The sequence below is a fragment of the Vulpes vulpes genome, chromosome 1 (genome assembly GCF_048418805.1).
Source record: "Vulpes vulpes isolate BD-2025 chromosome 1, VulVul3, whole genome shotgun sequence".
Taxonomy (NCBI): Eukaryota; Metazoa; Chordata; class Mammalia; order Carnivora; family Canidae; genus Vulpes; species Vulpes vulpes.
The window spans coordinates 16,675,705-16,690,341 of NC_132780.1; the positions used below are offsets into that span (position 1 = coordinate 16,675,705).

At 51.8% G+C, this 14,637-nt stretch overlaps 1 protein-coding gene across 2 annotated transcripts; it reads left to right on the forward strand.

The window, feature by feature from the left end:
* Window positions 1-20: 20 nt before the first annotated feature.
* Window positions 21-13,858, forward strand: C1H19orf81 (chromosome 1 C19orf81 homolog). Of its 2 annotated transcripts, XM_026014062.2 has the most exons (5): window positions 21-106; window positions 11,039-11,111; window positions 11,214-11,334; window positions 12,563-12,702; window positions 13,519-13,858. In XM_026014062.2, exons 2-5 carry the CDS (start codon window positions 11,074-11,076, stop codon window positions 13,712-13,714), a joined length of 495 nt encoding a protein of 164 aa, XP_025869847.1. In that variant the 5' UTR covers window positions 21-106; window positions 11,039-11,073; the 3' UTR covers window positions 13,715-13,858. The 2 variants fall into 2 exon arrangements, with proteins under 2 accessions (XP_025869847.1, XP_072613616.1); XM_072757515.1 differs by lacking the exon at window positions 21-106 and having other exon boundaries at window positions 10,974-11,111.
* The last annotated feature ends 779 nt before the right edge of the window (window positions 13,859-14,637 follow it).

Sequence of the window (14,637 nt, forward strand, 5' to 3'; positions counted from 1 at the left end):
AAGCCGAAGTCGCGCGGCCGCAGCGAGGAAGGAGAGAGATTTCCCGGGACCGAGGCGTCTGACACCCAGCTCTCTTACACAGTGGAAGATCCAGCTGTCTAGGATCGTGAGTGACCCTCTGCTCCCTCAGGATCCAGAGGTCCTGGCCCCCAGTCCCTCTTCTCTCAGATGGAAAAGTCTGGGACCTCAGTCACTTCTCCCAGAACCCAGGATACTCAGCTCCCACCCCCCTCCATTCTCACATCCAGGAAACACCCCCCCACACACACACACCCCTACCGGGGCCCTTTCTTCATCAGCCCCTGGACTTGGAGTCCTCCCACCTGGGGAGCTCTGAGGTCTGGCAGTGGGAGGGGAGGCGGAGCCTCAGATTTAGCGGGTATGGGGAATCTCAGCCGGGTGTGAGGTACTAGCAGGGACCTGGGTTTGGATCCTGCCTGGGCTGGCTCCTGCCTTTGTGACCTCGTGCTTTGCTCTTGAGATCCAGTTTCCTCATCAGAAAAAAGTATATAGACAATGAACCTGTTTCTTATTTTTTTTTTTAATGAACCTGTTTCGAAGAGATCCAGACGTTTGAAAAACCAGGCACTATAAGTAAAGCACTGGCACCAAGCAGGTGCTTAATGAATCTTTCTCAAAAGCAGCAAGTAAGAGTCACTGCCATATTAATAGAAGTTAATGATAATTGCCACTGACTGTGATCTGGGCACTGACTCTATGTGCTTTGAAAGCATTTTCTCATTTAATCTCCACTTTGGCTCTATTAGGTGGGTGCAATTATGCTATTCCCATTTCACAGAAGAGGAAACTGAGGTCCATAGGTCAAATCCCATGGAGACTATCCAGAGCCACATAGTCACAGCAGCAGCTTTCAGAGGTGTCTGGGAGACCCCGCAATCTTCTTTGGTGCTGCCCCCCCCCATCCCCAGTGACACTCATATAAATATACTAAGTAAAAAAAATTACTTTCTTCTTCTGACAAGGCAGCTTAAGACAAGTTCCCTCTCTAACTAGATTCTACCCCCTCCCTACATAATGCTACCTATGTATATATACATTTGCAGTCATTGTCACACTGTAGAGTCACCCAGAAATGCCTCCCAGGTTCACCTTGAATCCTACCCAGAGTACTTCTTCATTCTCCCCGATGGAATGGACCTGCATTTGCACCTAGAGCAGCCTGCATGGGGGACATATGCCCAGATGTATGCACCCAGGTCCATGCAGCTCAGAGCCTGTTCACAGCCAGACCCTCACATCCAACTGGCCTGCCAAGAGTCCACAGGCAGCCCCGTTCCCCAGGAGAGGTACATAGAAGGAAGTGCAGCAATGCTCACTCACATTCAGAGACGTGTACACAAATGAGCTTGCCAGATTACCATGATGCATCTCCAAAGAGACATCTACTCATTGGCTGGCAGCTGTAGTGTACTGGTCGTACCTGTGATTTGGGAAATGGCGAAGCCAGATTCCAATCCCAGGTCTCTGACATTTGACATTAAGGAAATTGAACCTCAAAGAAAGGAAATGCCCTGTTGGGTCACAAGGCTGGGAAATGTCAGAGTTGAAGTTCAAAACCATGTGGGTCTGAATCTAGACCCTTGTATTCAGCCACTACATTGTTTGCATCCAGGAAGTTTGAGAACCTTGCCTGTCATGACCACTAGATGTGTAGAACAGCATAGAATACTGGACAGGGAGGGAACCAGGAGACACAGTCCTCCATATTCATTTAATTCCATTCATGCAGTCAGATACTTAGTAAGCATAGGGGTGCCTGGGTGGTACAGTCGGTTAAGCATCGGACTCTTGATTTCAACTCAGGCTGTGATCTCAGGGTTTTGTGGTCGAGCCCCGAATTGAGCTTTGCACCCAGCATAGAGTCTGCTTGAGGTTCTCTCTTCCTCTCCCTCTGCCCCTCCTGCTCATGTGCTCTCTCTCTCTCTTAAACAAACACACACAAACCACTTTTTAATTTAAAAAAAATTTTTTTTATTTATTCATGAAAGACACAGAGAGAGAGGCAGAAATACAGGCAGAGGGAGAAGCAGGCTCCATGGAGGGAGGCCGACATGGCACTCGATCCTGGGTCTCCAGGATCACACCCTGGGCCGAAGGTGGCACCAAATCGCTGAGCCACCTGGGCTGCCCAAAAAACCACAATTTTTTTTTTAAGATTGTACTTATTCATTCATGAAAGACAGAGAGTTAGAGGGAGAAGCAGGCTTCTATGGAAAAGAGAGCCTGACATGGGACTCGATCCCAGGACCCTGGGATCATGACCCCAGCCAAAGGCAGACGCCCAACCAACTGAGCCACCTAGGCATCCTAAATATATATATTTTTTAATTTACTGAGCATCTACTGTGTGCGAGGCACTGCTCTAGGCACCAGGTTCAGTCAAGGACAAAGCAAACAAAAATCCCAACCTCATGAGGGTCCATGGTTAGGTAGAGGAGACATACAACCATCAAGTAACTATCTATATGGGGGCATCTGGCTGGCTCAATTGGAAGAACATGTGACTCTTGATCTCGGGGTTATGAATTGGAGCTCCACATTGGGTTAAGTAGAGATTGCTTAAAACTTTCAAAAAACTATATGTATTAGAATTAATGCTATGTGTCTGAGGAGGTCATGGAAGGCTTCCCTGAGGAAGTGACCAAGTGATGTTTGAACTGAACTCAGAAGGGCGAGTAGGCATAAACCAGGTGAAGATGTTGTGGGGGGAGCCTCAGGAAGTACACCAGTGAGAAAGAATAGCCTATGTGAGGCCAGGGCAAGAGGGAGTTTGGCTCATTGAGGACTGCCAGACACATAAGCTCCATGGGGGTAGTACTTTGTTTTGTTTACTGCTGCATCCCTGCGGCCTGACACATTGCCTGGCACACGGTAGGCACCCAATAAATATTGATTGGTTGAATGAAGGAGTGAACAAGTGCATGAATAAATAGAGGAACCTATAGATGTGTGTATGTATGGGTGGGTGGATGGATAGACGGATGGATGGATGGATGGATGGATGGGTAGGTGGTAGATGGTTGGGTGGATTGATGGATGGATTAATTTGCATAAATAAATAACTACACACAAATATTCCTGAAAATAGATGCAGGTACATACCCAAAGACATGCATACATGTGTGTAAACAAAGATTCACTTCTTCTCCTGGTGCTGCCCCTGGAGAGGACAAATACTGAGAAGTTGGTCAAGCTGGCTAGGGCCCGTGTGGATGAAGATGCAGGGAGGCAAACCCTCTGACCAGGGCTACAACAGGCCCCACCCCCACTGCGGCACTGACATAATTTCTGGAATAGGAGGAAAATGCTGATTAAGGGATTTGTGTCCCAGGCTGTGAGCCAGGCCAGGGAGTGGGATAGGAATGGCCCAAGAGAGATGAGGTGAATGGTAGAGGGAGACATGCAGGGCTAAGACAGAGAAAGTGACAGATAGAGAGACACAGAGAAACAGAGATGGAGAAATAGAGCAATGGAGACAGAGACAGGCAGAAAGCTATAGACACATAGTAAGAGATGAACAGAGAAAGTCAGAGATATATGACATAGAAATTCAAATACAGACACAAAGTGAGAGGAGACAGGGTTCTAGAGATGAGAGAGCAAGAAAAATAAAGATATAGGGAGAAATGGAGACATAGGGAGATGGAAACAGAGAGCCAGACTCTAGAGGAAAGAAGAGAGAGACAGAGATGGAAAGAGAGAAGATACCCAAAGAAGGAAGAAAGAGAGCTCCAGAAGAGGCAGCTAAAACTAGGCTCAGGGAGGGGAAGACATTTGCCCAAGGTTGCACAGTCTGGACATAGCACTTGATGCTGGTCTGTTTGAGTCCAGAGTCCATTCTATGTTCTCTTCTTGAACCCTCTGTTGCTTCATGAGGCCCAAGAGGGACAGGGAAAATGGGGTTGGGGCTGCTGAGAGTGGGCCACAGTGAGGGAGAGAAATAGTCATACACTGACTCACTCAACACGTCCTAAATGGGGTGATACTGGAGAGTCATAGATAAGTTAGGACCCGCTGGTCTATCAGGGCAGGTAGATGCAGGCCCAAATCCCTGAGCAAGACAGAGTGGACCATGTTCAGTGATCGGGGAAAGAAGGAGACAAAGAATGTGCAAAGGAAGGAGACAAAAAACACAGCTGGCAGGAGGAGGAGTCAAAGAAGGGTTCTGGAGGAGGGGACAGTTGAGCTCTTATTAAAGGATAAGGATATTTGGGCATGGGGAGGTGGAGAAGAGCATTGGAGGGCACAGGCTGTGGAAAGTGAAAACAGGAGTGGTGGGGAAGGGATTGGAGAATGTTTGAAGGGGTCAGGTGGGAGAGAAGGGTGGGACCAGACTGCAGATCTCAAATGCCTGGCTGAGAGGCTGCAGTGTTGTCCGGAGGCACTGGGGAGCCATGGGAGAGCTGCACGCTGGTGACAAGCAGAGTCAGCTCTGGGTGCAGAAAAACACCTTGCAGGAAAAGGAATGAGGAGGGGAGGGCAGGAGGAAGGCTGGGGCAAGGGCCCAGGCAGGAGAGGATGAAGTCTGAGTGTCAGGTCTGTGGGAATGAAGAAGAGAGGAAGCAGCAGAGGGAGGTAGGAGGCAGGAGGGATGGAGCCCGGGGACTAAGAGGCTGTGGGGGCTAGGTGGTCACCTGTGGTCACGGGAATGGAAGATGTCCCCTGTCCTATAGAGATGGAGTTGGCCACCGGAAATGGAGAAGGACAGCTCAATGGGAAAGACATGAAGGTGCTGAAAGGGAGTCAGGGCCACCGAGGACTATTAAAGGGAGGACTGTTTTAATGGCCAATGACAGAGACCTAAGCATAAGAGGAAATTAATTGGGTAGATGAAAGGTTCAGGCATGACTAGATCCAGGTATCCCAATCATCCTCAGGAATCTGTCTGTGTCGGGAAGCCTGGGTGGCTCAGCAGTTGAGCGTCTGTCTTTGGCTTAGGGCGTGATCCTGGAGTTCAGAGATCGAGTCCCACATCGGACTTACTGCATGGAGCCTGCTTCTCCCTCTGTTTATGTCTCTGCCTCTCTCTCTCTCTGTGTCTCTCATGAATAAATAAATAAAATCTTCTTTTAAAAAAAGAAATCTGTCTGCATCTTTGATCTCTACTTTCCTCATGTTGACTTTGCTTTCTGCACGTTTCCTCCCCTTTCCTCCCTGTATGGTGATGTGAGAGCTCCCAGCAGCTCCAACCTAGACTCTGACCAGTCAGGCAAGCTTAGCAGAAAAGGGAAGATCCTCCTTTATAACAGATCCAGTAAAGGTCCAAGGGTGAACTCTGTATCCTAGATTGTTTTTTAAGCTCACCCCTGAAGAAATCACTCAGATAATCAAAGCGGAGAGCCTGTGCTTATCAAGTCAAGGCAGAGACCATTTGGAAGTGGAGAGTAGAGGACCAGAGGTGCAGGTAACAGGGACAGAGATGGGGGGACAGAGAAACGAAGGAAGTCCAGCCTCTACTCCCGCAGTTCCTGCTGAGAGCTCTGCAGACACAAAGAAAGACCTGCCTAAGGAAAACCTGTGTGGCACAACTCCTTTCACTCCTGCATTTGGGCCCAGGAGCCCCCAGGCTGTCCACCTCTGGAACCAGGAATCTGGGCTCCCACCCCCTCCTCCCTTAGAACTAGAGGTTCAGGACCCCAGCTCCTTCCTTCCTCAGAGGCAGGAGTTGGAGCCCCCAGCCCCTCCCCCTCCCTCTGGAGGTACCATGGCAACCAGGCCCCTCCCCCCACTTTTCCCTCCCCCATATAGAATCCAGTTTCTGTTTGAATCTGGCCTGTGTCTAACCAGTTCCTGCGTGAGACAGGGATGAGCAGAGGGCAAGTGGGACCAGAAAGAGGATGACACAGGGCTGGGGAGCCAGTTATGAGAGCAGAGAGGTGGAGAGAAATGGGAAGAGGAGACTGGAGAGAGGTGGGGAGAGAAGTAGGGAGACAGAGAGAGGGTGGTAAGCTTGGAGAGAAGCAGATGGCTATGAAGAGAGGGAGGGACGGAGGGCTGGGGAAATGTTGGGGAAACTAGGGGAGAAAGAGACTGGGGGGATGGAAGGAGGGAGGGGTAGAGCAGTGGGGGGGAAGAGAGCAGAGAAATCAAGGGAAAGAGTGGAGGAGAGATGGGGAGAGATCAGGGGGAAGAGATGGGGAGAGAGAGAGGGTGGGAAGGGGGCAGAGAGATGGGGAGAGAAGGAGGATGAGCGAGGGAGAGAGGCAAGGAGAGGCAGGGAGTTGAGGATAAAGGAAAAGACAGAGGAAGCAGGAAAGTGGCAAAGAAGGAATCAGAGCACACAGGAATTGGGACTCATTGGGTTCCCAGAGGTTAGGGGAACCCGGATTCGCATTTGGTCTCAGCCCTCCAGTTCTTTCATATTTTACCCTGGGGGCTTCAAAGAGAAGACAGCAGCAGGGAGAAGGAGCTGGGGTGGGTGGCCCCGTCAGGGCTCTTCTCCCCATCCTCCTGAGACATCCCTCAACCACCTTCCCAGGATGCAGCAAGAGGTGGAGACCCTGTGCTCCTCCACCGTGGGCAACCCCAGCATGTACAGGGAGGCAGGTATTGAGCAGAGTGCGTGTGCGTGTGCATGTGTGTGTGTGTGTGTGTGTGTTGGGAGGAGGAGGAGGGGTCCGTTATCCATGTGCTGTGTGATAATCCTGGCTTACAGTGTGGCCTTAAGCGAGGCACTGACCTAGCAGAGAGCCACCCCAGACTCTGACATTGACCAGATTCCTGGGCAGCACCCTTTGGACCTCAAAGATCCATGAGCCTTTGCAGTCCCCTGGCCAGTGGCCTGGACCCAGAACTACATTTCTTATGAGCCTCTGGGGCCTTCACAACTCTTCAGAGGCCACTGTCTCCAAGGTGCTCCGCCCTGGTCCCTCACACTCTCTTTTTCTCCCATGCTGAGCTCAACAGCTTCCCCCAAAACCACTCCTCCCTGCTTCCCAACTTCAGTGGTCCCACTACCAAGCTGGTCACTGGGCTAGACCCCAGTATTGGCCCTCCGCTCCCATTTCCACCCATATCCATCAGTCCCCAGACCCATCTTCCTGCCCACTGCTTTTGCCCCGTGTCCACCTCTCCATCCCCGCAGCCCCATCTCAGGTCTTATCCTCTTCCATGTGAATGCTTTCTCTACCAAACTCCTGGCCCCCTTTTCCCCCCTCCAGTTCATTCCCCATTTGGCTCCTGAGGGGTCTTCTGACCGCCAGCACTGACCCTGTCCCTCCTCCACTCATACCTCTTCTTCCTTCTCCATCACTTCCAGGATAGAGTCCCAGTCCCTTCAGCCTCAAACCCTGAGTGGTCTGTCACCAGCTGACAATTTGAGGCTCATGTTCCAGGGCTCCCTACGGGCACCCTACTTTAGTAGGGTCATTCATTCATTCATTTATTCACTCAATCAACATTTATTGAGTAGCACCTTGGTGAGGATGCATTTGGCAGCAGGTAATAGAAATTGGACTTAACGTAGTATAAAGAATAGGAGAACCTGGGGTACCTGGGTGGCTCGGTTGGTTAAGTGTTTGCCTTCGGCTCAGGTCATGATCCCAGAGTCCTGGCATTGAGTCCCACATCGGGCTTCTTGCTCATGGGGAAACCCTGCTTCTCCCTCTCCCTCTGACTGCTGTTCCCCCTGCTTATGCTTTCTCTCCTGTTTGTCAAATAAATAAATAAAATCTTAAAAAAAAGAATAGGAGAACTATTATCACCTCAAAAGAAACCAGAAGTGGGGTATGTTGTAGGTTTGATTGAGTCAGCAGCTTGATGATATTGAGAACCCAGCTTTTATTCCCCTGCCTTTTGACCCTAGGATATGTATCCTTTGCACAAAACCTTGTGTACCACAAAATGGCTGCCACAGTTCCAGGCATCATTTGCAGAGGTCTTCATCTTAAGAACCCCCCAAATGATCTCTTCTCACAACACTGAGATCAAGACATGAGCTTAGATCAAGAGTCAGACACTTAACTGATTGAGTCACCCAGGTACCCCCACCTCCCACCATTTCTTTATTTGACCAGCTCCTCCTTATTCCTTAGGCCTCACTATAGGTACAACCTCCTCCAAGGAGACTCCCCTGATTAATCCTAGATGAGGCTTTGCCTTCACCTCGTGACACCTCCACTCTAGCTTGTATTGCCCTTTACAGTGACTGTTTCTGTTACAGTGACTGTTTCCTCCCCCACCAGGCTAGGAGTTCTTGGAGGGCAGGACAGTTTGCCTAGACAAGAACGGAGTGAGAGGCAGTAGACTGGGGAGATTGAGAACACACAGAGTCTGGACCCAGACACCTAGATTTTTATCCTGATTCCGTCACTTAAGGCTGTGTGACCTTGGGCAAGTCACATAATCTCTCTATGCTTCCGTTTCATCATTTGTGAAACTCTGCTGTTTCAGAAAGTTGTCATGAGGATGCAATGGGAAACACTTTGAAAGTGACTGGCTTTTTATTTTATGATTTTTTTTAAAAGTAAGCTCTAAGGGCTTGAACTCAACAACCCCGAGATCAAGAATTGTATACTCTACCAACAGAGCCAGCCAGGAGTCCCAAGAGCTTGGCTTTTTAAAAATGATTGTAAACATATAGTTATTATTACTATTACTATTATGTGGATAGATTTGAGGAGATTATTGTGTTGGAGGGATGTATTGTGTGATGGAGGGGAAGCCAGTATATATAGCTCGAGGAAAATAATCAGAGAAGTCAACAGGGTGACCACATGCAGGGCTGGTGCTTCTCAAAGGAGGTCTTGTTAAAATGCAGATTCTGGGGATCCCTGGGTGGCGCAGCAGTTTGGCGCCTGCCTTTGGCCCAGCGCGCAATTCTGGAGACCCGGGATCGAATCCCACGTCGGGCTCCCGGTGCATGGAGCCTGCTTCTCCCTCCGCCTGTGTCTCTGTCTCTCTCTCTCTCTCTGTGACTATCATAAATAAATTAAAAAAATAAAATAAAATGCAGATTCTGATCCCATAGGTCTGGGGCAGACCCTGAAATGCTGTGTTTCCTTCTTTTTTGGGTTCCAATTTATTTTCCAAGTTACATACTTAAAACACAGAGATCTTAAATATATTTCAATCTGTTCTGACAAATGCCTGGATTGATCTCACCCAAACCACTGTGAAGCACAGAATATTCCCCTGACCCCAGTTCCCTCACCTCCTACATGCTGTGTTTCAAACAAGGTAGGGCTCCCCAGATCACACACTGAGGAGCGAGTCCCCACCTCAGGGAGGACTGTAACCTGAGGGCAAGACGAAGCCACTGGTGGTTTGTAAGCATGGGGTGCTGTGATGGAATGATCACCCCAGCTGCCCTGTGGAAACAGATGGGAGGTGGGAAGATGGGGACCAGAGAAGGGGACTCACTATGGTACAAGCTGAGTCAAAGACCGTCAGGAGCATAGCTGTGACATAGCGATGTGTGCTGGAGACAGCCCATATCTGCTCACAAGAGCCGATTTAAATTTTGCAAGCTGGTTGTTAAAACTGTGGGGAGCATGAAAGTGGTCATGGTGGGAGTACTGACAGTGTGAAAACTGACAAATGCTACAATCTGTGTGTGTGTGTGTGTGTGTGTGCACGGGCACACACTTAAAAGAGACAGACAGAGAGAGTGATATTAATTAAACATTTACTAGCACACCACTGAATCTATTGACTTGTACCGAGGGAGTCTGTAACACCCGGGATGTCTTAGTAGAAGGGTGTAAAGGAGGACTTATTATATTGGAGCTGCTGGGTTAGGTGACTTTGGGGGACTGAGGGAAGCAGGCTTTGCTCTGGATCTGATGCTGGCAGGAAGTGGAGGCAAGCCTATGACGCAGGAGGGATGAATGGAGCTAACATTGTGGGTGGCGAAGCAGCAACAGCAGCTCTGAACCAGGAGGAGGATGTTTGGTCATTTCATGGTTTGGATGGTGTTCATGTTGTGTTGTGTTGAGACATGACTCTGCTCTTATTTTTATCTTGGTCTGGGCATGTCATGGTCACAGAGTGGCCTTGGCCAACGTTAGTGTGGTGTGAAATTGTTTGTGTCCGATAGGAATGCGCCCTGGCTGTCAGGGGCTGCTCTCCTCTTTGCTCACCTGCTGTAATAAAGAAACACTCCCCAAACACAATGGCCTTAAGAAGAGAGTGTATTTCTCTCATGACAGGAGGCAGGCAGTCTGGATTGGTGGGACATCTCAGCCCTGTGAGATGACTCAGGGACCCAGATTCCCTCCATATTGTTGCTCTGGCGTGGCCGAAGCTGGCTCGTTGCTACCTCCACATTCCAGTGCAAGGGAAGGGGCAACAAGCCTAAGACAAGAAATCTTCTCTTAAACAAATGACTTCAAAGTTGCACTCCTCACTCCCCTAACACTGTTGGTGAGAACTGGGTCACATGGCCATGCACAGCTGCAAGGGATGCTGGGAGCTGTTCTCTCTAGCTAGGTGGCTGGCTGTGTGCTAGGTCAAACTCTAAGACTGCAGAGGAGGGGAAAGATGGATTATGTGGGACAACTAGCAGTTGGCCATAAGAGAGGTCTGTTTGTCAATGGAGGAATTGCCTAAAAGGGCTCTGATTTGGCAGCTGTGATCAGTCTAGTTGCAATCAGGAGGCCAGTTCTGAGAGTGTTGGGAAAACCACCAAATGGATTCAAAGGCTGCTGCTGGGCTGGGGTGACTGGAACAGGAAAAAAAAACAAAAAACTGGGCAAGTCCCTTCCTCTTCCTCCCACCTGAAGTCTCTCTCTCTCTCTCTCTCTCTCTCTCTCTCTCTCTCTCTCTCTCTCTGGTGCCCCCTTCAGGCAGAGCCTAAAAGGAACCCAGCCATTGGAAGAGCACTGGGTTGGTAGAGTCCCAGCACTGGGATCACAGAGTGGGCGCAGAAGGGAGTTGCTGGGGGCTGAGAGGCAATAGCTTAGTAACTGGCATAAGAGCTATTTGGGAGTGGCATGGACACCACCTGGTGATGCCCATTTAGGCAGAACAAGGCCTGAGGAGTGCTCAGGGCAGCTGACACTGGGTTCTTCACCCCCAGGAGCCCTCCTTGTGGACCGAGAGACCCCAGAAGAGATGCAGGTCCGGGGCCTGGGCAGGCCTGTCAAATCCTCGTGAGTGGTCCCTGGCCCTATGACTTCTGATCTTGGCTCCCCCAAGTGCGATGACAGCAACCCCTGACTTCGGAGGTCCCTGCCGGCTCCTTCTCTCCCCAGGAAGCAGTACCTGCGCCAGGTCATTGCAGAATACGAAGCACTGGACCGAGAGCTCCCGTGCATCCGGAAGTTCCCCATACCACCCGCCGCCCAGCCTCTCTGTCTGTGCATGGAGACCTCAGTGAGTGGCCCCCGCTGCCCCTTTCAACTCAGGGCCCTGAGTTTCTGCACAGTTTGGCTGAGAGGCCAGAAAGGGAACAGGCTCAGAAACGAAGTGGACAGGGTTTAAATCTAGGCTCTGAGGCTTACCAGCTGGGGGCTTAGCACCATGTTTAAGATTGCTGAAAATTGATTATGACTCTGTCAAAGGGGCAATCATCATATTTATCAATGCTGATCTCAGAGAGGCAGAGAGAAGGGGAGAAAGAGAGGGCAGAGAAGGGAGACTGAGGAATACAGAGTCCTGTTAATCCATCTACCGTGAAATTCTGTAAAGTTTGCAAACATAGCAAAGACAAAAGATAATGCCCCTGTTTTTGGCAGATTTCGTGAACTGGCCATTCAGTGTACAAATCTGCTAGCAATCCCTACACTCAGAGGAGGTTCTCACGGGTAAATTCAAAGCACCTTAATAGGATGCTTCCCATGTGCCAGGCACAGGCATCAGAGGCACTCCCTCAGCTGATCCGTGTGACTTGAACCTAACACAGAGATTGTTGTCCTTGTTAGGGGAACCCATTCCCAGCACATCCCTCCTCTCCTTTGTGTCTCTGAACAGAGGACCCCACTTCCCCCACACATACGTCCACAGCTTGCCTTCCTGGAGGTGACCAATTTCATGATTTCATCCTAGTTCATCAGCAATTTTGTATGTTCTGATGATGGTATATCACCACAGTAATCTCATGCTGAAGATGTGGTTAGTGATCCGTGTTTTTGAATGACAAGAAGTCAATACCCCTATGATCCTTATTATTATTATTATTATTATTTTTACAACTGAACGTTCCTTAAAATGCTAATAGGAACATAAAAGGAAAAACGTACAACTGAAATCCTTGCGGTATCTTCAAGAGCTGCTAAAAGGTTGCCGTCCAGCGCAGGTTGCTGGAAACGTTTTTGGTAGATTGGTAAAGTTGGCTAAATTGGTGAGTCATTTAAGCCTACTGTTGGCAAGTCGGCCCGCTACGAATTGATTTTTGGAGAATAACCTAGAATGACAGGTAGATGCTTTTCTATCTCAGAGATACCTGTGCTCTCGCTTTGACTAGAGCGATAGTGTGAACCTTGCTTCTCAAATGCCACCTGGGGTTCTGGCAGGTTCTGCAGGTGGGTCCAGGGTGGGGACTTCGGAACCCGGACTGAACCTGAATGACCCATGCTGAGGCTCTTTCCCCTGACTCCTGCAGCCAGAGGAGGACCTTACCCACCTGGAGGTGCTGGAGGCTCTGGAGGCCGAGTTACCCGGAGCCATGGAGAGCGGGCGCGTGAGCAACATCCGATTTGAAAATATGAATGTCATCTGTGGGACTGCGGGGCGCCGGGACAGGTGAGCCTGCGGCGGCGTCGGGGCCAGGAGGGAACGAGAGGGGCGGGGCCGGGAGTGGGGGAGGCGAGGGGCGGGGCCTAGTGTGCGCGGTGGGAGGGCGAAGCCGGAGCCGGGCGCTGAGTGGGCGGGGCCAGAAAAGGAAGGCCGCTGGGTCCGGAGGCCCCCGAGAGGGGCGGTGTCGGTGAAACGGCGGGCGACGGCGCTGAGAGTGGGAACCGGGAAGGGGCTCAAGTGGAGAGTGAATGGGGTGAGGGGGCAGGGCCAGGCGAGATCGGAGAGCAGGCGGGACTCTGAGTGAGGAAATGGACCTTGGGAGACCTGGTGGTGTCCTGGACGGACACTACCGAGGTCTGGGGTCCGAGCCTGGGAAGGCAGCTCTGAGGGGACGGAGCCTGGACCCAGCACCTTGAGGGCGTGGGACCAGGAGTGATCGGGAGGGCAGATGGCCTGGAGAGTCTAGTCGGGGGCGAGGCCCGGAAAAACCTAAATCAGGGGACAGGCCTGAGAGATACACTGAAGGACCCGGCCCTGGAGCGGCGGTTTGAAGAGATGGAGTCCCCAATTAGGGGACAGCCCCAGACAGCGAAGAGGGGACCCATAATGACGCGCGTCAGGGTCGAAGGATGGGTTGACCTCGGCGAGAGGGCAGGGCTGCAGAGGGCTTGAGGGACAGAGCGGCTTGTTCAGGAACCGGAGTGGGTACACGAACAGGGACCAGGCAGGGACCCTCCGACAATCAAAGGCGGGGCCGGGACCACCAGCGATTCCCTTCGCTCTCCGCCCCGTCCCTGTCCTCCTGGCCCCGCCCCCTCGCAGGTGGCTCATCACGGTCACGGACTTCCAGACTCGCTCGCGTCTGCTGCGCTCTGGCATCTGCCTCCGCGGGGTCGCACGCCCGCTGGTGCGCCACGACGAGCTGCTGCTGGCGGATTACCGCCTGCACCTGCGCCGCTCCCTCGTCCGGCAGCGCATGCTCGAGGCGTTGGGGGCGGAGCCGACCGAGGAGGACTGACACGGAGGGGGCGGGCCCCGGCTGCGCTTCCACACCGCCCAGCGGGCTCGGGCGACCCTCCCCGAACCCCCGAGAGAAGGGGGCGTTGCCTCCCCAGGAAGGAGGCGGGGCCGGCTCGAGGGGGTGGATACTGTGAGTTTAATTATAAAGAATGACCTGGTACAAAAGCCATTTCTCTCTGCAAAATCTTGGTGGGGACTCAGGGGGAAGGAGGTGATAGGGGGTAGGGATGAACCCCCATAATATAATCCCGCCTCCCTCATCTTCCCCCAGTCCCTGCAAATGGACGCCTGGGTCCCAATCCCTTGAGGGATGAACTGAGGCTCTCGAGAGGGAAGACCCGGGCTCCGGGGCTTTCAACCCATGCGGATTCCTGTCTCAGCGAGAACCAGACGTCCTCATCCGCCCCCCCTCCTCTTTTCTCCTCCCACCCCCCTTGGAAGACAATTCTCGGGCTTTTATTTCAGGTTTTTTTTTCTGGATTTTTTTTGTGTTTGTTCTAGGGTTTTTTTTTTTTTTTTTTTTTGTATTTTCTTTTGTTATTGTTCCTGTTTTTGCTTTATCCTCTCCGCCCCGCGCTGCCCCCATCCAGTCCCTTCCCCCTCCCACCCCGACCTTTCCTCCCCCCCCCTCCCCACCCCCTACACCCTCCCCAACCCCGCGGCACCCATCCAAAATGAACAAGCCCTTGATAGACGGGCGCCGCGCAGGCCCCCTGCGGACGGGGGGCATCCGACAAGGGGGAGGGGGCGGGTAGGGGCCCAGCGCGACCTCTGCCCCCCTCCTTGCCACCCCTCCCCCCTCCCATAACCCTCCCGCAAGGTTCCCCGCAGATCCCTGACGTGGTGAGGGGGAGAGGGCTGCAAGCACCCTCCCCCCCATGGACGGAGCGCCCCCCCCTCGGGGGGTAGGGGGCAGCAGAG

What these genes read in the sequence shown, in the direction of transcription:
- C1H19orf81 (XM_026014062.2), top strand. Translation starts at nt 11,074, where the DNA reads ATGCAGGTCCGGGGCCTGGGCAGGCCTGTCAAATCCTC. An exon ending in GGCAGGCCTGTCAAATCCTC is followed by an intron (nt 11,112 to 11,213) that starts GTGAGTGGTCCC and finishes TTCTCTCCCCAG; the next exon opens with GAAGCAGTACCTGCGCCAGG. An exon ending in ACTGCGGGGCGCCGGGACAG is followed by an intron (nt 12,703 to 13,518) that starts GTGAGCCTGCGG and finishes GCCCCCTCGCAG; the next exon opens with GTGGCTCATCACGGTCACGG.